The sequence below is a fragment of the Tursiops truncatus genome, chromosome 13 (assembly GCF_011762595.2).
Source record: "Tursiops truncatus isolate mTurTru1 chromosome 13, mTurTru1.mat.Y, whole genome shotgun sequence".
Classification (NCBI taxonomy): Eukaryota; Metazoa; Chordata; class Mammalia; order Artiodactyla; family Delphinidae; genus Tursiops; species Tursiops truncatus.
In genome coordinates, this window is record NC_047046.1 from 78,431,283 (window position 1) to 78,458,475 (window position 27,193).

Below are 27,193 nucleotides of genomic sequence, written 5' to 3' on the forward strand. Positions count from 1 at the left end.
CTAAAAAGGGGTCAACATTAATATACCTTCAAGTCTTTTTTTTTTTTTTTTGCGGTACACGGGCCTCTCACTGCTGTGGCCTCTCCCGTTGTGGAACATAGGCTCCGGACGCACAGGCTTAGCAGCCATGGCTCACGGGCCCAGCCACTCCGTGGCATGTGGGATCTTCCCGGACCGGGGCATGAACCCATGTCCCCTGCATCGGCAGGCGGACTCTCAACCACTGCACCATCAGGGAAGCCCTACCTTCAAGCCTTGAGTGAGGATATTGATTTTTTATTTTAATATAACAATGGAAAGTTTTTCATTTTAATTTTCAAATAAAATTCTAAGAAAAATCCCTATTTGTTGCATTGGTTAGATTTCTAAACTATATACTTATATCTACTTACCTGGAGCCTATCTCTGGCCTTATACATTTATGAGAGAAGCAAAGAAATCAAAATGCAAAGCTCATACAAAGAACAGCTGTGTTTGACAAATTCTGAAACTGTAGCTTTTTCATTTCTCTTTGCTCTCTGGGCAGAATTTTGTCCAATTTCCCTCTGACACAGTACATGTGATTTCCTGTCTATACTACTTTGAAGTCTACAATGGAAATATATTTTGTAAGCATAGAGAACCTAACAATAACCACCTTTCACTGAGAACTTACCTATTGGCCGGGGTTTGTTCTATATATTACCATAGCTGATCTTTGCAACAATCTTGTGGAATAAACCTTATCATTGTCCCAACTTTATATTTTCTTATATTAAGCTTCAAGTCAGTTATATATCTTAGGTAGGTAAAATTGCAGGGTCAGAATTTGAATGTAAGCTGATGCAACAGCTGGTGTGAAATATGAGTAGTATATGTGCCCCCCAGAGCCCTTTTTTCAACTTTATTTAGATATAATTGACAAATAAAATTGTAAGATATTTAAAGATAATCAAGGAAGACATATAACTATTTTCCTTCTATTAATTACCTTTCATTACGGCTTTTTTTTTTAAAGAGGCACCCATGGACCAGCTTACTAAAATGTCATTCCCAGATTAAATAGCCTGATTTTAAATCAGTCCAATACTCATTTCTCCACAAACTATAGGTATGGCCTTTGTTAAACATGCAATTTTTTGAAAGCTAGTCAATAAGCAAGTGTTATATACTGTGATTTGGAGCAAACAACTCAATTGACTCTGTTTCCTTACCTCTAATGGCAGATATCAGTGAAATCTACTTCCAAGGTTAGTTGAGGAACACATTTTTGAATTATTATGAACTATAAATTGAATTATAAACTATAAATCAATACACAGGTACTGAGTATCAATTGATGTAAATTATTAATTCCCTGAAATGTGCTTAATAAATAATTTCTCTCAATGCAAGCTATATTAATTAACCAAAAAATGGGAGTTGCAGTGAAGGAATATGTGGAAGGATGTTTAAAAATCTTATCAAAATTGCTTATCTAGTTAAGACCGTCACTTCTTATAGTACTTCCAAATCAGATCTGTTTGACAAAATAAATCTATGGAATTCAAAAAGGTTGTTGAACACCTGTTCAAAGGGTCAAAGTGCTAATTAATAAAATAATAGAGCCACAAGATAACTGAGTCTGTAGTCTGTTTTCTTTCTTTGTTTAGAATGTTTTTAGGGGAAAAATGTTGAGATGCTCATGATATTCTAATATTTTGGTCCTAGACAGAGGCAGAGCTACTCTGTTTTAAAAAAATAAGTTTTCACAAAATTTTATTAGATGTATTTAAAAGCCGTAGATATTGCAATGTTTTGCCATTAACTTGTAGAAATCTACCCATATTCTGTTATAAATTATACATTATTAGATTTTTATCTCAATATATTTATTTTTTATTTTCCTTTGACAAATTAAATTTTAATCATTCTTTATAAATTCACATAACATCATATATAAATTAAAAATTAAATTATAAAAATATCTAATTAATATCCCAAATGTATCCATTTAACAAATATTTCATTGACACTTGGAACATGCCATGTCATCTCAGGTCTGGATGTCCCATGGTGGCTGGGGTCAAGAGTGTCTCTCTCACCACTGTTTACATTCTAGTGGAATAGAGGTAGAAGCAGGACTGCAAACTTAGAGTGTTGAGTAAGGACCTAATACCTAAAGTACAGAATAAAAGCATATAATAAAACACCTAAAGTACATAATACTTAAACTTTTGGGGTCAGAGGACCTGGCATCTAAACTGAAATTAGATTTTACTTCAGAGTTGATTGGTGGCCACACAAACATTTATTTAAGGAGGGCATTTTACAGAGTTTGGACTTCACACCAATGGCCACTCACAAGTTTTAAACTGGGAAAGACAAAAGTATTTTTATTTAGAATCCCAAATTATTGGGGGAAGTTTTGCATTTTAAAAGGCTCATTCTATGGACATCCTTAGTGTGGGTATGAAAATAGAAGACCTAGTTAGCAAGCTTGGGAGCAACCGGTTGGTAAACAAAACTCCTGGATGTGCTATACAAAAAGACAGCAACAATCAGTGATAGGATGTAAGTTATTTTAAATGAGAAAGTACATATAAATTACTGAAGTGTTTGCATAAACTGAAGATGGTACAACATGCTTCCAGATGGAGATACAGTTTCCCAGGTGCCCAATTTTCTCTAAGGGTAGGTCGATGTCACCAAAGTAAGGTCTTTTTATCATTTCTAAGAAGGCACACAATATATTCTTCTGACCATTGCCGCAAAACTTAAAACTGACTGTCATAGAAGCGGTTTACGTGCCTACAGGCTTACCTAACGATAACTAATGAACAACCGTAGTATATCTCTGCATGTCGGCTGTGAGATCGGGTAATTCAACATTTGATTTTACAGGAACGTCCCTCAGCAGAGCTAAGGTTCACTGCGCAAGTGTTGCTGGCCCTTGTGAGCTTAGTAAGAGTGGGGATAGGGTACGATGAGAGATGACAGAAAAATTTAGGAGATGGAATCAACTGAACTTAATGATTGATTGGATATAAAGAATAAAAGCCTAGAAAGAATTAACGATAATATCCATTTGTCTTTCTTGCACGACTTGGTGAACTGTAGTAATTTTGCTGGGGACACTGTAAAAAAAAGGCGGGAACAAATCTGGTGTGACCATAGGACACCCGAGTAAGTATTTTATCTAATTAGTTGGACCTATAGCTTAAAATACAAGAGAAAGAACTGGCATAAAGATCTAGAAGTCACTTGAATATGAACTGTATTTAAGACATATTTGTGGAGGATAGCAGGAAGAGTGAGTCTGAAAAAAATGAAAAGTATAGGACACAAGAGAGAAAGGAAGATGAAGAGAAACCAGGGATCACACTGTGGGATCACAGAAATTTAGTCAAAAGAATACTTTTACATGGAGACAATGTAAATGTTTTTACATTAGACAGTGTATTGGTATGAAAGAATCTAAAAATCACTGCTATTACACTTTACTTCTGGAAAAGAGATTTGGTATAAGTCAAGATAATGGGAATCATTAATTTGAAAAATAACTATTTACACCAAACAGAAAAGACAAATTGCCCTAATGTCAGCTCATTTATTATATTCACCTTTTGCAAACCAATGAAAAATTTTCTCCTTCCTCTCCTCCCCATTCTGGCCATTTACACACTAAGAAGAGAAATAAAACTTCTGTTTACCCACATAGGTCATTAAGGAAATGTCTGATTTCCTCCAGAATACAGTGCAGCTATTCTGGTATTTTGATTTTCTATAATGAATGTTATTATCTACCCAAAGCAGATAGATATAGGAGACCTTTTAACTTGTCATCTTGTCCAGCTGTTTGAGCCCGTGGGAAATGGGATGGGAGTGATTTTCATAGTATGAGAAAACATATAAAATATATCCCTTTTGATTTTTAATTCATTACATGTGAAAATCACAATATTCTGTATATATTGTGTCAAATAAATATTAAAATTAATTTCATCAGTTTCTCTTTGACATACTAAAAACTTTACTTGTGATAAGAGCACTTGACATGAGATCGACCCTCTTAACACATTTTTAAGTATCGCTAACTACAGAGACAATGTCGCATGCAGATTTCTAGAGCTTATTCACCCAGCTTAATGGAAACCTTATGCCTGTTGGATAGCAACCTCTCCTCTTTTAAAAATATTTTTAAATGTGCCTTTAAGAAAATTTAAAATTCTGTCATATTTATTTGTCAGTATTTCACTAGATAATCTTATCTTCTCAAATAAATTTTCTTCTTTCCAGTAACTCTGTTTTGTATGTATTTTATATATTATTGTGTGGACCTAAGCTTCAGAACACTATGCATTGATAGTGTGGAAAGCAGGAATTCCTTTCTCATTACTGTTTTAAATTATGCTACCATGTGTGTTTCAGTATTAAGTGAGATTTTGACTATTGATTTGAGTACACTATTTCATTCTTACTATTTATATTATGTCTGCATTTTGACTCATTTTATTTGTAATCCAAAATTTAAGTTTTTCTCAAAGGACTTCTTAGCATCAAATGAAAAGTTTACACATATTTTTACATTACGTGTATACTATATCACTATATCTAAGGAAAATATTAATAGGTTTTAAAATATTGTTTTGTTATTCTCCTAAAAATACTGAATATGTTTTCTCTTATGGATTGGGCTTTTGGTGACATATTTAAGAACTCTTTGCGTAGCCATAGAAGAGAATTTCTTCTCCTCTGCTTCTAAAAGTTTTGTTGCTTTAGGTTGACATTTAAATATATGATACATTTTGAAATAATCTTTGTATAAGGTGTGAGGTTAAGGTAGAGTTTTCCATTTCCTCCCTATGAATACCCATTTGCAACAGTAAAATTTGTTGAAAAGACTTGAGAATTTAAATGTATTTGTGTATCTTCTCCCCAATACTGCTCATATCATCCAGATTTTCAAATTATTTGAACACACAAATATCATATTATAAAACAGGGATTTAATTTTTACTCCTATTTATCTAATTATTCTTTCTTTTTCTTGATTTGCATTCTCAAAGGTATCATTTCATTGTCTTTCAAACAATAGTTTTGAAATAAAATAATTTGGTAAACAAATATTAACTTAAAGAAAAATGATAAATGCAATTTATTGAATTATTACTCCAGAGATTTAAAAAAAGCTTAATGTTTCAAACCAATCAAAATAAATCAAGAATCTGACCAAAAAAACTCCAAAAAAAAAAAAAACGAACATCAATAATATGTTTATATTGGTTTTTGTAACTTTCAATTTTTATTTTATAAGTAATGGTTTCCTTTAAGCATTGAATGAGAGACATTGACCTGCTTCCACCCTCATCTGCATACACAGTGACAGTGTTGTTTCTATGCACTATCCAGTGTGCACAGACGACTCATAGCTCATCAGAATCTCTTTAGAAGGTATGGGCCCCATGTTAAGAACTTGTAATGTATGACACTACTCTTAAATGTTTGCTGCTGTTAGTATTTACAAAATTACTTTGAATAAAGTTCAATCCTACCAATTTTCTCATTTAATAGTATTTTTAAAGTATTTTATCTTTACTAACCCTTTTGTAGAGCAAAAGTTGTATCATTCTTTTTCATATGAGGAGACCAGTATTCAGCATGGTTAGATTATCACTGAAATCAGTTAGTGTGGATGAGTTTAGTCAAGTTCTCTTGCTATCACGCCAGGCGATCTTTCTATTATTGCTGCTTAACTGTCGTTATTGATGTTTCATTCCCACAGGAGGGGAAACATATTTGAATTACATAACTGATTTTTAGACAATAAAAAATACCAATCAGTCCATACCATGCCCCAAATTAACACTAGAAAACAAACGTTCATTGCAATCCTCTCTAAAGGACCACTTTGTCTCTCAAAAACATGAAACAAAACAAGACACAACAAATAAAAAACAAAGGACAACAGGTAGAGAATAAAGGGAAGAAAAATTATTTTGCTATCCTTTTCATTTTTTCTCAAATGCTAAGAGAAGCAAATCCATCAAACTTACACAAATACACACAGTTATCATTGGAAAGCTGTGTACATGTATTGCTTAAGACTAAATTAAAAGTGTAGTAGAGGGCTTCCCTGGTGGTGCAGTGGTTGGGAGTCCGCCGGCCGGTGCGGGGAACGTTGGTTCGTGCCCCAGTCCGGGAGGATCCCACATGCCGCGGAGCGGCTGGGCCCGTGGGCCATGGCCTCTGGGCCTGCGTGTCCGGAGCCTGTGCTCCGCAACAGGAGAGGCCGCAGCGGTGGGAGGCCCGTGTACCGAAAAAAAAAAAAAAAAAATGTAGTAGACAATGCCACTCAAAAAAAAGAAAAAAAACCTAGAGAAGCCTGAGTTAATAAATACTTCTTTTTTTGACTCTGTGGTCACTTTGATGCCAAGAATGATAATTAGCTGGAAAGAAAATGGCTTGTTGTTTCGTTTTCTGACGTTCTAGCACAGTTAAGCAATCTTCAGTATCTCAAAATAAATTCATTAACAAATTACCAATGTTTGTAAAACAATCAAATCCCGATTTGAGATAATCAAGAAAATATTGTATATATAATAGAACATGGTTTTAAGAAATAGATATATTGGTTGAAATTTGTTTGGAAAATTTTTAATAATTTTAAAATGCGATACTTTTGCCCTTCCTACCTATTCATAGATCTGCACTACAAAAAACGAACCAGCAAAGCTCATGGAAAATCTCATGAATTCTTATACACATAGTCACATTATAAGCTTTAAAAAACAAGTTTCACAATTCAAAGCATTTTTCCCTAATTGTTTTTGAACCCAAGTTTTAAAAATTTGATAATCTTGATGTCAAAATAAAGATAAGGGAAAATGTTGCTTTTACAGGATGACACTGATTGTTCTGGAATCTAATTGTTTCAAATTGTGCTACTTCAAGACTCATTAGTCTGGTTGTTCTAATAATCTAAGAGCTAATTAGAAAGAATGCTTTTCTTTTATTGGTTTTAAGGTGATTTATTAGGTAATTGGTATTCCAAAACATCTTTCATTTTGTTTGTTTTTCCTAAATTAAGTAAAATTATCTATATGCTTAAATTATATTTTATACTCATTTTTATATACTCACTTGGTATTTCTATAGTCATAAGTAATTTACAAATATGTTTTCTATAAATCAATTTATTAAAAATGTTCACTTCCTATGAATATTAGTAGTAGATTCTATTATAAAAGACTATACAGTAAAATGTGGTTTTGATAAAAATGAAAAATAGATTAATTTATAGTAATACATATTATAGAAAATGATTTGGATAAACTTCAATAGGACCACTATATTCTAGAGAAAACATTCACATTGACAAATCATTGACATGTCATCTGTTTTGGATACAAAGTACCTGGATATTTATTTATTGACAAATTTATTCATAGTATTTCCAAAAGACAGTTACTACAGCAGTATCAAGGAACCAGCTTTTAATAAGAAGATTTCTTATCAATCAGCATGCCCTCTTATATGTTAATAACAGAAGCACTTTTTTTTTCAGTTTTTGCAAATAATTATTTTCCCTCTATCTTTTGCCTTTATTTTTAATTAAAATTTATTGATATACCAAAAATGTATAGGATTTGTGAATATATTTACTTGTAATGGAAAACATTTACTAAATTTGACACTGTTTTCAATCATTTTATTTTTTAAATAGAATTTGCTTCTTCATCCTTTGTCTTTTAAGTTTCTGAGAGTGTGTGTTATGTAAAATTGATTTTTTATCTTTTGGGTATCATCACCTTATAATATTTTTCATATTAATTCTATTACATTTAAGAATAGAGAGTCTTGTACTAGTCCTAGGATTCAAGTCTCTATTAGACATTTAGATGAAGTATTTTGGTCAAAAAGCCCACGTTATTTGCCATAGCTGTATACATATATATTGTACACACATTTATGGCAGAACTATCCTAACTAGTGCTGAAATATAAGTGGGATTATCTTTTGCAATTTGAGAAAAAATTATTTACCTCTAAATATTTATAAGTGTTCTAATTAAAGAGGACCTCTGAAAATTATCATACGTATCTTTCTCTAAAATATATTAATTGTACATAACTGAAGAAAATAAAGAAACTTGCAAAGAAATAACAAAATGAGATGGAGTTTTCCTTACAGTGGTCTTCAATACTATTAGAAATATGAGAGAGAGAGAAGAAGAGAGCTAAGATAGTAGGGTAAGAGAAAGAGAGAGCAGGGTTTTCCTTGGTTTACATGGACAGATATCCCAATTTTATTTAGATATTGCATCTACATTTTCTATAATTCTCCACTAAAAATATCACAGAATCTTGGAAAAATAACTGATTTGAGATCTTGAACAGGAAATATAAAATGATCCTATGTATCAGTCTATTTCCAATTGAGAGAGACAGTAATTTAAATGAAGGAAGTTTACTATAAAGAATTATTAAGCTATAATAGGGGAGTAACTATAAAGATGTAATGAGAACTCCAAAGGGTACTCTGGGGTTCAGTGAGATCACCTAAGGACAGAAAAATGTGGAAGGGAGACAAGCTTCAGATGTCCTTGGAGGAGGTGTGGTTGCGGCATCTTGCACGCAGGGCAAAGGAATTTACTGGGCTAGAACCAGTCCACATTCTCCAGGCAAACATGGATAATCCTCCAGGGTACAAGTGGGCTGGTGGTTGGAAATGTAGAGGGAATTGGGAGACCACTGCAGGTGCAAGGCCTGGAGCACACAGTGACGACACTGGCAGGGCTGTAAGACCTCCTCTGGCCTGGGCTGGAGTCCTACGGTTGCCAAGGGAATGTACATTTGGGACTTTGGGAACCATACTTGTGGCTAGGCAAAGCAATACATGTATTTCCACACATCCAGTTAGCTGGTCAACCGTTCAGCATGAGAAAGGGAAAAGCAAAAATGCTACACACATAGAACCAGGAAGAGGAGCCCTTTTCCTCCTGCAATGTGCATTCAGTGCCCTTTATTGACAAGACTCAACCTTGCACTCACAATAAAAGATGCTCTAATGGGCCAATCCATTATCATAGTTTCACAGTGCCAGTTCTTTTTAAGCAGGTAGTGAAGGATGAATGTGCAGCTAGGAAGCAATAAATTGGTAAGTGGCAGAGCCTAGAACATATTGCTGTACCAAAAACGATGAAAGCAATCAAAGACTAATAGGTCGTGTCTAAAGTACACAGAAACGGATACAAATTCTCAAGATAAATTTTTCTTAACATTGCCCATTTATAAATCTGTGATATAGATTGCTTACATTCTTTTCTTTTGTTTTTACTTGAGTGTATGTATGTGTACCCATGCAAACACACATGTATTTATTTTTTAAACTAGCATGGCTCTGGGTTTTTTGAACATCAAAGAGGACTTTTCTTTGTGTGTGTGGTGTGGGGAAGGAGAGTGTGTGGGAGAAAAAAGAGTGAACTTCACTTTGGGATTCTTAGTATAAACAAATTCACACCAAGTCTATTGTCCTTGGCACAAAGTCTCCCCTCAGATTTTACTATTAAGAAGTTTTATGTTTCTTACTCCAATATTTTCTAGATTACATATTCTCTATATTTTATTCTTAGCAATTAACTTTGGGGAACCTCAGGCTGAGAGGTGTATTGCAAAAGGTTCCTCTTTCTCATTACATTCCCTTTCTCAACTGCAATCAAAAGGTGAGATTCTTTCCTCTCTGCTTTCACAACCCAATGTTTGCCATCTGGGGAAGTATATGCTGTTTCTTCATCTTCTCTCGGCTTAAGCCAGAATTTACACTATGTGACATGTACAGTTCTCATTTTATGTTTTGATGGTGCAGCCACTTCCTTATTTTATTGATTATTTATTCTTTATTTTTAATAAAAAAAATTCCCTCTGAAAAATTTTAAACAGAATGCTCTTAACAATATTTCACTTATCAGCACCATTTGGTTTTGTTGTCAAGATTATGATAAACAAGTAACTTTTACTACCCTTTGTAATGTTTTTATGAAACTTATTTATATAGATATAAAACTTAAACTAATTATGGTTTCTACATAAAAACCATTCAGTTACACAAGATATGCTTTACTATCTTTTAAAGCAAATATTTTCTGAGAGCTTAATCCATTAAGTTTTAACGTTCACACATTACTATCAAACTTTTAGGAATGAGTAAGAAATTAACAGCACTTTTGAAAGTTTGTATTGGTACCCTGGGAGGTATGTATTAATATTTGGTGCTTTGTTTTAGTTGTACTTGAAGGAAGCCTACCCAGTAAATTTCAGACCAGAAATATGAGTGTAAGTTAGTCTGATTCCACATGTAACATCTAAGAAAACATGGGGGAAACCGTGACAATCCAGGAGCCATGATAGCCCTAATGCCCATAGTATTTTTTCTTTTTCCATGTTATTAAAGTAAGGTCATTGCCATGTGCTAGGAAGAAAGTACGTATGGTAATGTTGCACATATTGGCAGAACTCAAATTGTCCGTCCATTGAACTGATTTCAATTCATAAATCATAGTGTATGTAGCAGTGCCAGTGGGAATTTTTGGAGTCCATTTGAATTTGAGTGGAAGAACATTATAGGTACCCATGCTATGTACCATTCTTTCAGGTACATATAGACCTGGGAAAAACTCCTAGGTTTGACAGTGACATCTATGAGCCCTCTAAGAACTATTTGATGATTTCTGGCCTTCCTCCTTAAAGGAAACTGATTGTAATATAGGGCTGATCAATGTGACTTATTCTGAATTTGAGCAGTACACATTCCGGGAAGGAGGTGAGGATCAGCTGTATTGACCTTATTTTAATTTTTGTCCTTAAACTTGTAAATGTAATTACTTATGAGTACAGAAAGAGAAAAACGTTTTTCCTATTTCTCTTTGGATTGAGCAAGTAATCTAAGGATAGCTAGTCTTTATGATTAGAAGGGCATAGTTAAAATGAGCATCATTCTTGGAGATTGATACAAAGGATAATTCCTGCTTAACCACTTATAAGCTATATGATGCTGAAAAAGTTACATAAATTTTTGAAGCATAACATACACATCTCTAAAATTATAAAAATATAGAATTTCATAGATTTTCAATGTTGGTTTACATGTAAACTCTTAGCAAGTCACAAGAGAACTCTATGCCACTGCAACCAATGGACATTTTTCTTCCATAGCAGAGTTTAACTCTCAGTATAGTTTTAGAGTTCACTGAACCAAAAATTAGTATTTGTGTTACTTTTTGAGCAGTTTTACTTATTTCTAAACATTGGTATTTCATTTTTTTAATTCTTAGAAGTGTCCAAATAATGAAGAAATATCAATTTATCTTTAAATAAATAAATTAACCCTATCTTCAATTACTGAATGGTCACACTGGATACTTTTATAGATCTAGGATACATTATAAGAACTTAGTGATATGATTCTTTTTATGCCTATTTCATCATCCTACAAATTTCACCATTACTCATAAAGTTTTCCCAATGTGCTTTTTAAAACTTATATAAAACTTGTATGATGAATGGTCTAGAAGGTTGATGCAACAATAAAATAAATTTTCCCATTGCACCATTCTCTTCTTTGTAAATGTATTGCTCAAAGTATTGCATCATCTTTCAAGAAAGATATAAAAGCAATGATACACTAACTTTTTAGTCTGATATTGTTCTTCATTAAAAACTGTAGAAAATTCAAATTTAAAATTTTACATTCATAATGACAAAGAAAATAAAATTGCCAGAGGAAGATATTTCACAGTTCTTAGGTGAATTAGAAGATGAATACCAAAAGCAGAAGCCAGCACTATAGACTCAAGAAGATGGTGAAACTGATCATGTAAGCAAAGCTTTAGACTGTGAGTCCTCAGATGAAGATAGAACACATGAATATTTTCAAAATCAAGAATCAATGAGTGAACAATATGATTCTAAGGATAAAGAGAAAATATAGTAATCATCCTTTTAGTCATTCAATAGGAAGGACTTCCTTACAGAATATTTTTTAATGAGAATCTGGGCTGTTCTGTTTTGCTAAAATTAAATGTGACAGTGTTTTTTCATCTATTATAAAATTTTTGCAGCAAAATCTATTTGATTTATCCTGAAAATTGGTGAAGACAGAATGTATCCAAATGTAACTGGAAGGAAAAGGATGCAATAGAATATTTCTTTTTAAGTAGATTGATTATGCTATTTGCTTTTTATAAATCTAAAGATTAAATGCTCTGCAATCATGGAACAAAGAAGATAGCCATTCTCCAGCAAAAATATGAGCTGTAAAAGATTTTTTAAAACTTCTCAAAGTATTACTTTGAGTAAATTTTAATTAAAAACACTAAAAGTTTTAAATATCACATATAGGCTAATAAATTCAAATGTATATCTACAGAGAATTGTAGAGAAAAATACCCTATCATTGTTTCAAGAAACATAGTCTTCATGCTCTGTTCGTATATTCAGCTAATTATTATTATCAAGAATATCAAAATAAACTCGCTCATTTATCACAAATATCTTATAATATAGAAAACATGCAAAACTAGAGACAACTTGTTTGGCAAATGTATAAGATCTATTCAAACTAGGTATAGATAGGGAGCAAAAACATGACAGTGAAATGCATGGATTCTGATGCCAGCACTTGGGATAAAATATCTCTCTGTTTTTTCTTAGGAAGTAACTTCTCTGGGCCTCAGTTTCTTCACCTGGAAAATGAGCCATGTAATATATTTTCCTCATATATTTCTTGAGAATTAAATGGGTTAACGCTATAGTGTTTGCTAGAATCATGTGTGGGACATTGTCAACATTATTTATGTGTTTAAAATTGGTTAGATTACTTATGGTAAATTTGAGTTCAGTCTGCAATATAGTTAAAATTTAAACAGAATTAGATGAAGATATTTCAGAAAGGAGAGTTGATATGAACAAAACTACAAATTAGAAAGTGTTATCTATGTTTTAAAAAACAAGCAGTTCAGAGTATGAACAAGATTTTTTTTTTAAATCAAGGTAGATAAAATTGTGACCAAATCAAAGACAGTGATAAATATGAGGCCAGGGAGTTTTGCACTTTTATGTGCTAGTTTTGGAAAAACCACTGAAGTTTTTTTTTAACACTGAAGTCAGAAAACTGTGCTGTAGGAAATTTCATCTCTCTGCCTTCTGCCATTATTTCCTCTGTACCTAATGTCCAAAGATTCTTATGATCATGCTTTCACTGTCAGTGAGCAATGAGTAGAAAAAACAAACACTCATTTCTCAAAAAAGGTGATTATTCTGCTATATTATAAATGTACTGACTTCTGAGTTCTTGCCTAAGAGTCAGGGTCTGTGAAAAGAATGAAAGGTCCACTGAGTCAGTAAATACATGAATGGATTCTAATGCAATAGTGAAGGGAGCTAGCTCCTACTAGGAATGTATATCTCCATCTTGCCACATGATGCAAAAGTTGCAAAAGGTTATTATAAACATTTTAAATTATGATTGTTATTATAAATGACAATTGAGGAGTTAGGATAAAAGTTCCAGTGTAGTCATTGGACATAGGTAGCATTATTCTAGAAGCATTTATCACCATGAGCTAGAGCTCTGGTCTAAGTCTTTCACTGTGTAAATCATGTTGCATTCCCAAATCTTCTGCCCAACTCAGCCTGGTCAAGACTACTGAACATGCAATTTTGTTGGGTAAGTGGACTTACCACCAAGGACATTTACAGAAAGAAATGTATAGCGTATGAAGTAAATTAAGCCTATTTTTTTTTAAGTTTGAGTCTACATTCTCCCATCAATGGGGTACTCTGAATATATTCATATTTACGTAAAGTATGTAAAACAACAAACCACACTAGTTTTATACTTTAAATTTGACATATATAACTATAAAATATAGTACTACTTATAATAATTGTAAAAATATAATTTACCTGACATATGTAAATATGTATAGGTTAGAAAATTGTAAGATAAATTGACTATTCCCCAAATTATGTGACTTTTAAGGAAACTGAGTTACTACATTTAAAGTATCATTTATTAGATTTACATGAATTATTTACATGATTTTTTTTAAAAGTTGCCTATTTGTTGATGTGTCCAGGTAACCAGGTATGTTTGAAATGCTTGAGAAACTTAGATATATCAAATTTTTAAGCATAGATCTATTTGTAACACCAAGTTTAAAGAGATGTCTAAGCCCAGTGTCTATAGAAGCGATGGGTCCCAGTTCACTTGCATTCTGTTTTTGAATCTTTCTATCCTATGTTGTATGTTCACAGGTTTCTAAATCAGTTTGCTTTTGGATCTAGAGGACAGTGTGCTGCATTGTGGAGAGTCTCTGAAAGTTTTATGTTAACCTTTCACTTTATCAAAAACCCTGGGTACAAATCCATTTAAAATAGTTATTTTAAGTTTAAATTCATTTGTATATTTATAATCATTTTTTATTATTTTTAAAAATATTTAGGAAATACTTATAGGCAAGATTTGAAAATTCTTTCCAGAATAAAATGTATTCTAGCATAGACTTAGCTGAATAAATTTCACAAGACATTTTAAGACCCATGTAAAATCCAAATTGTCTTCAGCTAGCTTTATTGATAAATTCAAGCCTACTTAGAATAATTAATTTTATAGTATATATACTTATTCAGTATTTTGAAAACTAGTTTATAAGTTTTTAAAATGTTTTATGACATTTAATAGGATACCTAAAAAAATGTAAAGTTATTGTGTACTGGAACTGAGACACTCAAAGAAGAATCTAATTTAAACTCTACATTTTACAAATGAAAAAAGGGAAGCTCCACATGAGAAAATGTGTGAAAAAAATTGTGAAGTAATGATAATTTATTTCAAAATGAGTATGCTTTCGTAAGTCTTTACATACTTAGTAATTCATTTGAAATTGAGTTTCATTTGTGTTGATGTCTGATATATTTTATATATCATTTTATCTTTATCTTCATGATGAATGGAAAAATAAAAGTTAAGTAAAATTATTTATTCTATGGAATCACAAAAAATAATTTTGCTTTATTGAACTGACAAAGTACAAAGGATTTACTCTTGAATCCTGACTGTTAGCAGATTTTTCAAACATTTGAGGAATTTGGAAGTAGAAAATGTGAAGTTTACATATTTTTTTAAAAGAAAGAAATTTAAATTATACAGAATTTACAGCATTAAAGCATGAAATTAATATAGCTAAATAACGCTTATTTTTATCATTTCAAAGTGGGAGGAATACATAGCAAAAGTTATTCTATATAATACAAGGCAATGTTTTGACGCCGGCAATTTATTATGGATTCTTACCTGACCAGAGACTGCATTTTCACAAACGTAAGTCTCATAGTATTCGGAGAACTCAGGAGCATGATCATTGATATCGAGAACTTGCACATACACAGGGACTGCAGAACTCTGTTCTATACTGTCTGCAAATTGAATAAACGGAATGAAAATAAAGAATGCTATTGCTGTCTTTAGGGGAAAAATGGTCATGAAAATTGCATTAGAGGCTACGTGGTACATTTTTATTTTACTTGAATAAAAGCTGAGGACAGGATAGGTATATAATTCATCTATTTATCAACAATACAGCCTAGAAAAAATGTTCTCAACACATTCAGCTCAACCAGTGTTAATCCAGTGCCTTGTATCTGCCATGGACTGTAGGAGCTGTTGAGGAAAAGTAGTAAAAGTAAAGGAGATAGTCAGGTACATGAGCACCCTCCACTCTAGTTGTGATGATCTAAATTGTCTTCAGACATGGTCAAATGTACTAGGAGGCAAAAGTGCCTGCAGTTGAGATGTGTTGCTCTATCATAACTTTCACAAAGGCGCTTGCTCACCAGAAATGAGGAGAATGATGATTTAGTCCTTGTGTTAAATATGAAACACAGAGCCAGTGATGGTGGAAGGATTAAAAATAGTGGGATGTTAGCTCTTTCTAGAACCTAATCTGGCAATGGATAGTAAAAGTTAAACTACACATATCTTTGACCCAGTCATTAGTTTGGGAAACCTATGCTACAGTCCAAGGCACCAATACATAAGCTTATGTAATCCAATTTATTTATTCCAGAATTGTTTGCATCCCAACCAAACAACTGGAAGTAACCCAAAAGGGATTGGGGAAATAAATTACCACCAAACTATGAAATTGTGTATGCTTATTAAAAATGAATGCATCAATGTAACACATGTAGTAATATCATGAACTTTAAAAATGTATTTTAATCTTGGTTCTCAATTTGAGAAAAATGCTTACCACTGTTTGTCTCAGTTGGTTTTCTGTAAAATGGAAATGATACTAGTAACAAGCTTATAGAGCTGTTATAAAGATTAAATGAATTAATACATATGAAACATTTAGAAGATCACTTATATAAATAAGCAATAAACACTAAATACTATTAGTTTATTTATCTACTAACTAGAAGTGATATACATGATGTTTTGTGAAGTGCTAAAAAACAATTTGCAGCATAAGGTATTGTATATTTGTATATCATTATTTTAAGTCTTTCTTTTTTATTTTAAAAAGCCATGGGAAGGTACATACATTGAAGAGTGGGGAGAGGGAGTTTCTTTTGTTGGTCTCAGTGTTTTTATTTATAATCTTACATGCTCTTTCCTTTAAAATCACAAAGCATTATATTTGCAATTGTAATTCATAAGGGCAAATACAAACTTAAAAAAAAAAGAGGCTTAACTCTACCTGTTGAAAATTAGGGAAAAGTCTTTCCTTCCTTCCTCTTAGAGAAGAGGACACAATATTTATGTCTAACAATACAAATAACACATTTTAAAGACTCTGCTTTTTAATAACTTAAATTGTAGTACTTCTAATTTAACAGAAGTTAATGATATAGTCTTACAAAAAATTCCCCTTATATATAAAATAAGATTACAGTGGCTAATTATTTACATAAATTCATTAAAACATGCTCTTTCAATAGTTGAAGGCTACTTTACATAGAAACACATTTTTCAAAGATGTCCAGTCCTCCTTTGAACTGATTTGAATTCCTTTCTCAGCAGTCTTGTAAGTAATGATATAAATAATTTGTTCTCAGAAATATGCAATGAATAAAAGTTTCTTGCTTTTAGACAAACATCTTTGTGTTTTCTGACACCAAAAGCCTTGGCGTTTCTTCTGTGCAGCAGGCATTTACTCCCCTGCAACATTTGCTCCCCATCATTTATCGTTTAGTTAAACAGAAAATTCAAAACCCAGACCCAGTCCTTCTGCAGTTTCCAAAGAGCTATTCAATGTATGACAAAAAGTATGCAAGAGATGCTTTGTACTCCACCGTCTCATCAGCCTACTGCTCAATAAGGTGAGTAGTAAGATATATGTTCAAAGACTTTCAAAGAACAAGCCAAGAAAGTAAACATGCAAAATCAGTTTTGAAAGGATGCAATCTAAAACATTGAAAACTCACAAATTGAGTCCTTTACTGTACTATATTAAAACCATTGACTAAGTAATAGGGAAGATTTTGATAATCCTTTCCATTGTGTTCTATCTATTCTTTTGAGCCTGAATGAATATGGTTGATCTAATTCTGATTGAGAATTCTGAAGACACAATCTAAGTGTTAAACTGGGATGATTTTATCTATGTTTTGCAACCTGAAAATGGAATCATCTGCTTCTCTGTGAAAAAAAACTGGTCACTACTGATTATTAAAGATGTGACTATCAGCACTGCTGACACAATGAGTTTAATTTGAACACATTTTACTGGGCAATATTTTATATGTCCAGTTAGAAAAAACTTACAAAATTTATATTCAATTTTTAAAAATTGACTTAAAAATGCATTCATGAAAAATATGGTAAGAACATATAATTATATAATTAAAAGTTCTTAGAATTTCAAGGGATTTTTTGTTTATTTCTTGTGTTTTTCTGAATTTTCCATGATTTATTTCTTGCATTAAACATTATTTATTGCCATAATAAAAAGTGAAGATATTTAGTGGTAAGTATATAAATAAGATGTAGTAAGAATCTGCAGACATTTTGAATTTAAAATAATAAATTAAATACACATGTATGAATTGACATATAAAATACCATTTAATTCTAATTTCAGCAACACTTTAGCTTTTGTCTCTATGTTTAGAGATTACTGACTGGTTTAAAAAATATGGGGAACCAATATATGGTTCCCAAATGAGTACTTACATTTTTCTGTGGCTGTAACACTTAGGTTATACCAAGCACTAATCTCTCGATCAAGAGGGTTAGTTGTGAAGACTGTACCATTGTCATCAATACTGAACACTTTGCTTCTGGTAATAGAATACCTGCACACACAAAAATAATTCCTTAATTTAATTATTTTCCCCATATAATACTCTTTAAAGAGTGTATAACACTCTTTTTAAGCAATAAAATATTATCAGGTCCACACTCTACACAGCTAATGCAATGCTGAACAATTTTCAGAAAGGTACATTCTACATTTAAGATTCAACTCAATGGAGACAGAAACAAAAAACACCAAAAACCTAAAACAGTTCTAGATTTCAATTGACACGTGTGAGATCTAGACACATGTCACTCATTCTTATTCCCAGAAGAGAATTTTCATAAGTGAATGACTTGGTTAAAAAGAAATGGCAAATGTCTTTTGCAAAATGAAGAGAAGTACAAATAAACGGGGGTAAAAATGAGAGCTTGTGAACCTATTTTTTCCCGTGAAGCAATGTAAAACAAATTCTCAGTTTAGGCTGCTGAGTCTCCTTGTTACACCACATAGTTACTTTCTAAATCTGTGCATCATATTATAGTTAATTGATTGCTGACATATGAGAAATGTTTGTTTTTATTTAAGGAAATAATTAGATAATATCTAATAAATATAAAGTATGTATTTATTACATATATTTATATACGTATATATGTGTGTGTATACACATATAAACATATCTATATATATACATATATAAACATATATACATATATAAACATATCTCCTAAAAGTGAGGAAGTAAGGATAGTAGGTGTAATGTGCTATTATTAGATCATGCATGGAAAGAAGCCAGATAATAGAATTCTCTCATGCAAAAGCCCGGAAAATAATCTCAAATTCCACAATGAAAGAAGACTTTGAAGTACTCAGCATGTCTTATCTGCTTGCAAATGATCAATAATTAAAATTAAAGAAGAGTAATAACTAGGGTTCAGTGATGCCTTCTCATTGCATATATATTCCTAAAGATTTTGATAAGACATCAATGAGATTTACCATAATTATGTGGCAAAAGATGAGAATATTTTAATCTTGAATTGACAGTTCTCTAAAAATATCACACTAATTTGTAGGTTGGTGTTGAGGGGAAAATTAAAACAGAAACTACAAAGAATTAAGCTTTAAAAGAATTCAGTTTTAGCTCTACTCATTTTTAAACCTTTATAAGCAATTTGCTTACATATCCACAAGTGGTCACATTTCCTACTTAGATTTGTTGACAAAACGAAACAGTAGTTTAATATTTTGTAGTAAGGGTACAGAATATTCTGTTTCTATAATACACCATTCCAAATAAAACCAACCAAAAGTTTGAGATTATTTCCTTATAAAAGCTTTTAAAAATTATGACCCTGAGTCATCAGTAACATTTAAAATAATAGTGAATACACACCATTTAAGAAAGGAAAGAAGTGTGTAATACATATTAGAAAGAGCTTGAACTAAAAAGCTTAAAAAATAAAGTTTTAATCTTTGGTTTGCTTCACAGTTCCTTTTTTAAAGACTCTTCATTCCTCTAAAAATGTTGAGTGAATAGAATGTGGCTATGTAATGTTTTCTCATTGCTAAGAGCTCTTGACAGAATGATAGAAACAAAAGATTCTTCCATACATATAAGGATGTCTTTATATCAGGTTCTTAATCTTTGTACGCCTCTACTATTCCCACTTCCCAGAAGAAAAACTGAGGCACATAATAGCCAAGCCCATATACAAAGCCTAGAGATTCCCAAGTAGGTGCAACTCCACCAGATCTTTCAAGAATTTTAAAGTACTTTTATAATGCACTGGTGAAAGATGTTTAAAGACAGCCTCTTCCACTTGTGAAAGATGCCATGATACTATACATAGAGAATCCTAAAGATGTCACCAGAAAACTACTAGAGCTAGTCAATGAATTTGGTAAAGTTGCAGGATACAAAATTAATGCACAGAAATCTCTGGCATTCCTATACACTAATGATGAAAAATCTGAGAGAGAAATTAAGGAAACACTCTCATTTACCATTGCAACAAAAAGAATCAAATACCTAGGAATAAACCTACCTAGGGAGACCAAAGACCTGTATGCACAAAACTATAAGACACTGATGAAAGAAACTAAAGATGATACCAGTAGATGGAGAGATATACCATGTTCTTGCATTGGAAGAATCAATATTGTGAAAATGACTATACTACCCAGAGCAATCTACAGATTCAATGCTATCCCTATCAAATTACCAATGGCATTTTTCACAGAACTAGAACAAAAAATCTTAAAATCTGTATGTAGACACAAAAGACCCTGAAAAGCCAAAGCTGTATTGAGGCAAGAAAACGGAGCTGGAGGAATCAGACTCCCTGACTTCAGACTATACTACAAATCTACAGTAATCAAGACAATATGGTACTGGCACAAAAACAGAAATATAGATCAATAGAACAAGATAGAAAGCCAAGAGGTAAACCCACGCACCTATGGTCAACTAATCTATGACAAAGGAGGCAAGGATATACAGTGGAGAAAAGACAGTCTGTTCAGTAAGTGGTGCTGGGAAAACTGGACAGCTACATGTAAAAGAATGAAATTAGAACAGTCCCTAACACCATACACAAAAATAAACTCAAAATGGATTAGAGACCTAAATGTGAGATCAGGCACTATAAAACTCTTAGAGGAAAACATAGGAAGAACACTCTTTGACATAAATCACAGCAAGATCTTTTTTGATCCACCTCCTAGAGTAATGGAAATAAAAACAAAAATAAACAAATGGGACCTAAAGAAACTTCAAAGCTTTTGCACAGCAAAGGAAACCGTAAAAAAACAAAAAGACAACCCTCAGAACTGGAGAAAATATTTGCAAATGAATCAACAGACAAAGGATTAATCTCCAAAATATATAAACAGCTCATGCAGCTCAATATTAAAAAAACAAACAACCCATTCCATAAATGGGCAGAAGACCTAAATAGAAATTTCTCCAAAGAAGACATACATATGGCCAAGAAGCACATGAAAAGCTGCTCAACATCACTAGTTATTAGAGAAATGCAAATCAAAACTACAATGAGGTATCACCTCACACTGCTTAGAATGGGCATCATCAGAAAATCTACAAACAACAAATGCTGGAGAGGATGTGGAGAAAAGGGAACCCTCTTGCACTGTTGGTGGGAATGTAAATTGATACAGCCAGTATGGAGAACAGTAAGGAGGTTCCTTAAAAAACTGAAAATAGAATTACCGTATGACCCAGCAATCCCACTACTGGGCATATACCCAGAGAAAACCACAATTCAAAAAGACACAGGCACCCCAATGTTCATTGCAGCACTATTTACAATAGCCAGGTCATGGAAACAACCTAAATGCCCATCAACAGACGAATGGATAAAGAATATGTGGTACATATATACAATGGAATATTACTCAGCCATAAAAAGGAATGAAACTGGGTCATTTGTAGAGACGCGGATGGACCTAGAGACTGTCATACAGAGTGAAGTAAGTCAGAAAGAGAAAAACAAATATCGTATATTAACGCATGTATGTGGAACCTAGAAAAATGGTACAGATGAACCAGTTTGTAGGGCAGAAATTGAGACACAGATGTAGAGAACAAACATATGGACACCAAGGAGGGAAAGTGGCGGGCAGGTGGCTGTGGTGGTGTGATGAATTGGGAGATTGGGATTGACATGTATACACTGATGTGTATAAAATTGATGATTAATAAGAACCTGCTGTATAAAAAATAAGTTAAATTTAAAAAAAACAAAACCAAAAAAACACCACCTCTGTTAATATTTGCGTGTGCTCACTTATTTTTCTCATTTATTTTACATAATATTTTACTTGTAGTAAACATACAACTCTGATGATTTTGTATTATTATTATTATTTTTGATTTTGTATTATTTTTAAAGAATCATGCCATGTATTTATGTTCATAAGCATCATTAGAAAGCATTCATCATTCATTGCCTTATTTACACCACTGATATTAGATATTTAAATTGTTTCTACAATTTTATTATTATAAAGAATAATATAATGAAAGATTCAATCATGAAAGCATTTTTTTACAATTATGTATTCTTTAGTATTGTCAGAAAAACAAACAGGTTAATATACTCTTTAAAATCTAAACAATTAATTTACTGACTTGCATATACACACACATATATACTTATATTCATTATTGAAGTTCCTGCTAATAAATAGGAACTGTATCTACATATTAGAAGGCAGCATTTTATAATTAGGAATTACAGGGGAAAAGTGGGAGCATCGTCTCTCTCAGAAATTTAAAGAAGCTCTTCTTTGTGTCAGTAGCCCTTCCAAAGAGCAAAGCAGTACCCAGCACCTTAATAAATATATGGAAGTTTGTGTAAGTCCCTGGACTGTAAAGTATGGAAAATGGATGAGCAAGGGAAGGTGGTGGAAGGAAACATGTAAAAGGTTTTGCTTTTATTTTTAACCAGAACTATGATGCAAATACAAAAAGAACAGAAAGAAAATATACTACCTGAATATAACAGACTAATTTAATAGATGGTAAATATTGTTTAATTGCAACACAGAAATTTATTTCTAATTGACTGGACTTACTTCATTTTTACTCCTTTAGCAGTACCCTATAAAAGCTTAGTTTATTTCTGAATATCATTTTAATTAAACAGTGTTTAGATGAACCACATTGTGATCAGCTTTGTTTCTGCTCTGATTTGGCATAATCAAGGGTTTCTTTTCCCTCACCCTCTTACCCCAATTAATAGAGAGTTGACTGTATCTAATTTTAGTTGGTGATTGCCTCTTTCTTGCACGTTTTCAAGTTCTTATTTCACTGCATCTTAACCAATAGTGAGGCTTCCTGTTTCAACTTGTTTAAACTGTTGCAAATTTTATAAGTACCTTAGAGAGAAATACAGATCTAGATATATCCTTGTTACATTAATATGAAATTTTATTTTCAAGCTAATCTGTGTTCCCTCATTTACTAATGCAAAGCTGGCCTTCCAGACATACCTGATAGGAGATTTCCTCTGATCTGGATCTGTGGCAGAGACGGTGCCTACAAATGATCCGTACGGGCTTCCTTCAAAGATTTCAAATAAGTAATACGGGAGGAGGAAAACAGGAGGTTCATCAACATCTTCCACCTGGATCTTGATGAAAGTGGTGGAAGCTTCAGTATGGTATTTCCTGAGCTGCTCATCAACTCGGCGGTTTTTAACTTTTGCTCTAATACGATAGTGGTTCTGGTGCTCAAAGTCTACTCTCTGCAAAGAAATGCAGTGTACACAGAAAACTGGTATCAGTGACCCGAGGAATTACTTAAGAAAAAAAAGTTTTTGTTGTTAAATTAAGTCTCAGTTGCTTTCCAGTTAGGTTTTACTATTTATGTTCTTGGATCCCTCTGATATTTTCATTAAGTAGTTGTGTAGCAAATCCCTATGTGTATTTTGTTATTTATGTCTATTATAAAATGTTTTGGGTTAATAATTATATTTTTTATCTAGGATTAAAAGTATACTTTTCTGAGTATAAATATGGAGTTGAGAATTAATTTCCTGTTATTTAAGATAATTTCAAAAAGTTTCTCCTGTGTATTAAAATCTTTTAAAAAAAACTACTCTACAATATAATTCAAAAGATCTCGGTAACAATTAACTCTCTCATCAATTATATTTGAAATATATAGATATAAAATATAAATAACTGAGCTTTTTTCTTTATGTTTTCAGAAGTATCTTGCATAAAACAGATAATTAGCTATTTGTATATTATTATTTGTAATTAATACTAAAATGTAGGTAATAATCATATATGTTAATATTCTAAAAAATGAAATATCTTAGAATTTTTTGTAAAAGCACATATAATATATCTTTTCTTTTGCTCCCTAAACTAAATCACAGGGTCTTATTTTAATTACGTAACAAAGCAAAAACTAACTGGTTACACAAAATATATATGTATTTCTGATTTGATTTTGCATTATTATGCAAAACAAATAATTTTAATGCATCTACCTTTTTTAATATAATTATTCCTTCTTGGGTCTCATTATTAGTAATGACATCGAACGTTTTTGAATCATCTTCTATGCTGTAATCCATTTCTGCATTCTCTCCTATGTCATTATCATATGCCATGATTTTTCCAATTGACATCCCAACAGATGCAGATTCAGAGACAGTCAAGCGATATAAACCTTTAAAAACAAAATTCAGGATATTTTGCACAGATAATTAACATAAAAAACTCCTAAATATAACACCCTCCCTTTATTATGGGCTGTCGGGAAAACCATACCCACCCTTTTCACCAATTACTTGTTCTAAATACCTCTCTCTGTTGCTCTCTCTCTCCCTTTATTATTTTGCAATCTGAACATTTCCCTCATATCTTTTTGAGTATCTATTATTTTCTCTTAAATATATCTTAGGAAGTCCTTTCACCAGTACATATAATTTCCAAATTTCTATTCATATGTATACCTTCTCAATATTCTTAGGTTTATTTTTATTGTATCCTTCCACCATGCCAAATTAAATTTAATTAAAAGAGTTTTTCAATTTCACTCAAGAATTCTCTGATACCTAAAATAACCAATAAATATTGAGTTGGCCAAAAGGTTCGTTTGGGTTTTTCCATAAGATGTTACAAAAAAGCCTGAACGAACTTTTTGGCCAACCCAATATAAGTATGAATTAAAGATGGTAGAGTCCAAAAACAAATAGTTGAGTTCTAAGGGTAACAGTTTGACTTTGAGAATCTGAGCCTGGATTGCATTAATTCCATTCCATTAGTGGAAATGGAAAAGAAAGATATGGAATATTATGCAACCATAAAAAAGAATGAAATAATGCCATTTGCAGCAACATGGATGAACCTAGAGATTATCATACTAACTGAAGTAACTCAGAAAGAGAAAGACAAATACCATAAGATATCACTTATATGTGGAATTTAAAATGTGACACAAATGAACTTACCTATGAAACAGAAACAGACTCAGAGACATAGAGAACAGACTTGTGGTTGTCAGGAGGATGGGGGTGGGGGAGGGATGGATTGGGAGTTTGAGGCTAGCTGATGCAAACTATTGTATATAGAATGGATAAACAACAATGTCCTACTGAATAGTACAGGGAACTATATTCAGTATCCTCTGATAAACCATAAAGGAAAAGAATATCAAAAAGAATTATATATATGTATAACTCAATCACTTTTCTGTACAGTAGAAATTAACACAACATTGTAAATTGACTATATCTCAATAAAATAAATTTTAAAAAGAGAGAAAGATGAAGTCAGATGACCCCATTGTTTTGGTCACAAGAAAATACTGGCAGTTATATTTGAAATACATAGATATAAATATAAATAAGGTTTTTTCTCTTTACTTTTCAGAAGTAACTTGCATAAAACTTACAAAGAACTAGTCATTCATATATCATTTGTAATTTATGCTAAAATGTACAAAATAATCACAGGTGTTAATATCCTAAAGAATAAATCTTTTTAGAATTAAAAAAAGGAGCATGTTCAGTATAATTTTTCTTTAAAGGGATTCTTGACTTCCTTAGTAGCATATAGCAGGTCATTCCACAGACTGCTTTGTGAGATTTTCCTTTTTTAAGTGGGAGAAATGTTACTTTAAAGTTGGTAATAGTTTGCTGTTTTCAGGAAGTAATAGTGTAACTGTGCTACTGTGTCTCTTTCATTGTGGGAAAATTAAAAGAACCGTTCATTTGATTGTACAAATTAAAAATTGCCAACAAGTTAATCTGGAGGAAAGAGTGACACTACCCTAAATCTGAAAGCAGATGCTTTAAGCACTTTGCTAAATCAAGACTTAGTTTGTGCTATTTCCCATACTTTCAAAAATTATTTATTAGAATCCTTTTTACTTACTGTCTTTAAATATAGGCTTATTGTCATTAACATCAGAAAGTTTGATTAATACACTCGTTGTTCCAGACAGTGCTCCAGGCAGACCAATCATGTCTTTGGCTTGAATAATCACCCAATACTCATCTTGCAGTTCTCTATCCATTTTAGAAGATATTCTTATGACTCCTTTAAAGACATAATAAACTATAATTATTATTTCATTATTAACCATGGCATCTTCCTAATTAATTTCTTAAGAATTCAAACATAAGATCATTCTTTTGACACATTTTGAACGACTACAATGTGCTAGATGCTGCCCTGGAGAAAAAAATACAACAATAATCAGTCAGTCACCACCTCTGCCTAAAGTTTAGAGTGGCCATCACAATACTAATAGTAGTGGAATCTTAATAAAATACTATGTTAAGATAAACCACAGGGAGAGAAGAAGAATGTCTTATTTTTACCTCAACTTATTTTCTGCTTTCTTCTCTAACATAATATTAGGGCTCTACAATTAACTTTTCCCCTAAACTTAGAAGAAGTTAGTTTATTATGGATACATGTAAAACTATAATACCAAATTTATGCAAAAATATTGTGCACCTGTGATGTTAAGTTTATTTTGAGTCATAATATATGAAGAAGAGCTGATTTTTGACTCACAGTTATTCATAATCCACCAACAGAGATATTCATATACATATTGGACCATGGAAATGTGGTAATAAATGTCCACTTTCTATAAAATTATTTAGTAAAAAGTTAATCATCACTGAAAACAACCTAGGAAAAATTTAAGGTGGTGAATAGAAGCGTTGTAATCCTAAAGATTTGGGGAACACATAATAGAAATATAAGAAAGAGAATGGCTAATCTTCAAATATGTCTGGGGAAAAAGTGTTAATTAAAAAATTGTGATACCTGTAAAAAAATAAAAGAAGGACAAATTGGACCACATTATGATGAGATTTTAATTGTGGACTGAAGTGTTTCACAACTATATTATATGAATCAGTATGGAAACCATGGAAT

The 27,193-nt window shown here is 32.0% G+C and overlaps 1 protein-coding gene across 5 annotated transcripts in view; it reads right to left on the reverse strand.

Annotated features, from left to right (window-relative positions):
* Nucleotides 1–27,193, reverse strand: part of CDH19 (cadherin 19) — an 85,565-nt gene that overhangs the window by 15,475 nt on the left and 42,897 nt on the right. For all 5 annotated transcript variants that reach the window (XM_073790802.1, XM_073790800.1, XM_073790801.1 and 2 more), the window contains exons 6-10: nt 26,177–26,341; nt 24,286–24,467; nt 23,279–23,532; nt 18,196–18,317; nt 15,313–15,434 (exon numbers count right to left, since the gene is read on the reverse strand). In XM_073790802.1, coding sequence (XP_073646903.1) covers nt 15,313–15,434; nt 18,196–18,317; nt 23,279–23,532; nt 24,286–24,467; nt 26,177–26,341 — 845 coding nt within the window. The remainder of the gene's footprint in view (nt 1–15,312; nt 15,435–18,195; nt 18,318–23,278; nt 23,533–24,285; nt 24,468–26,176; nt 26,342–27,193) is intronic.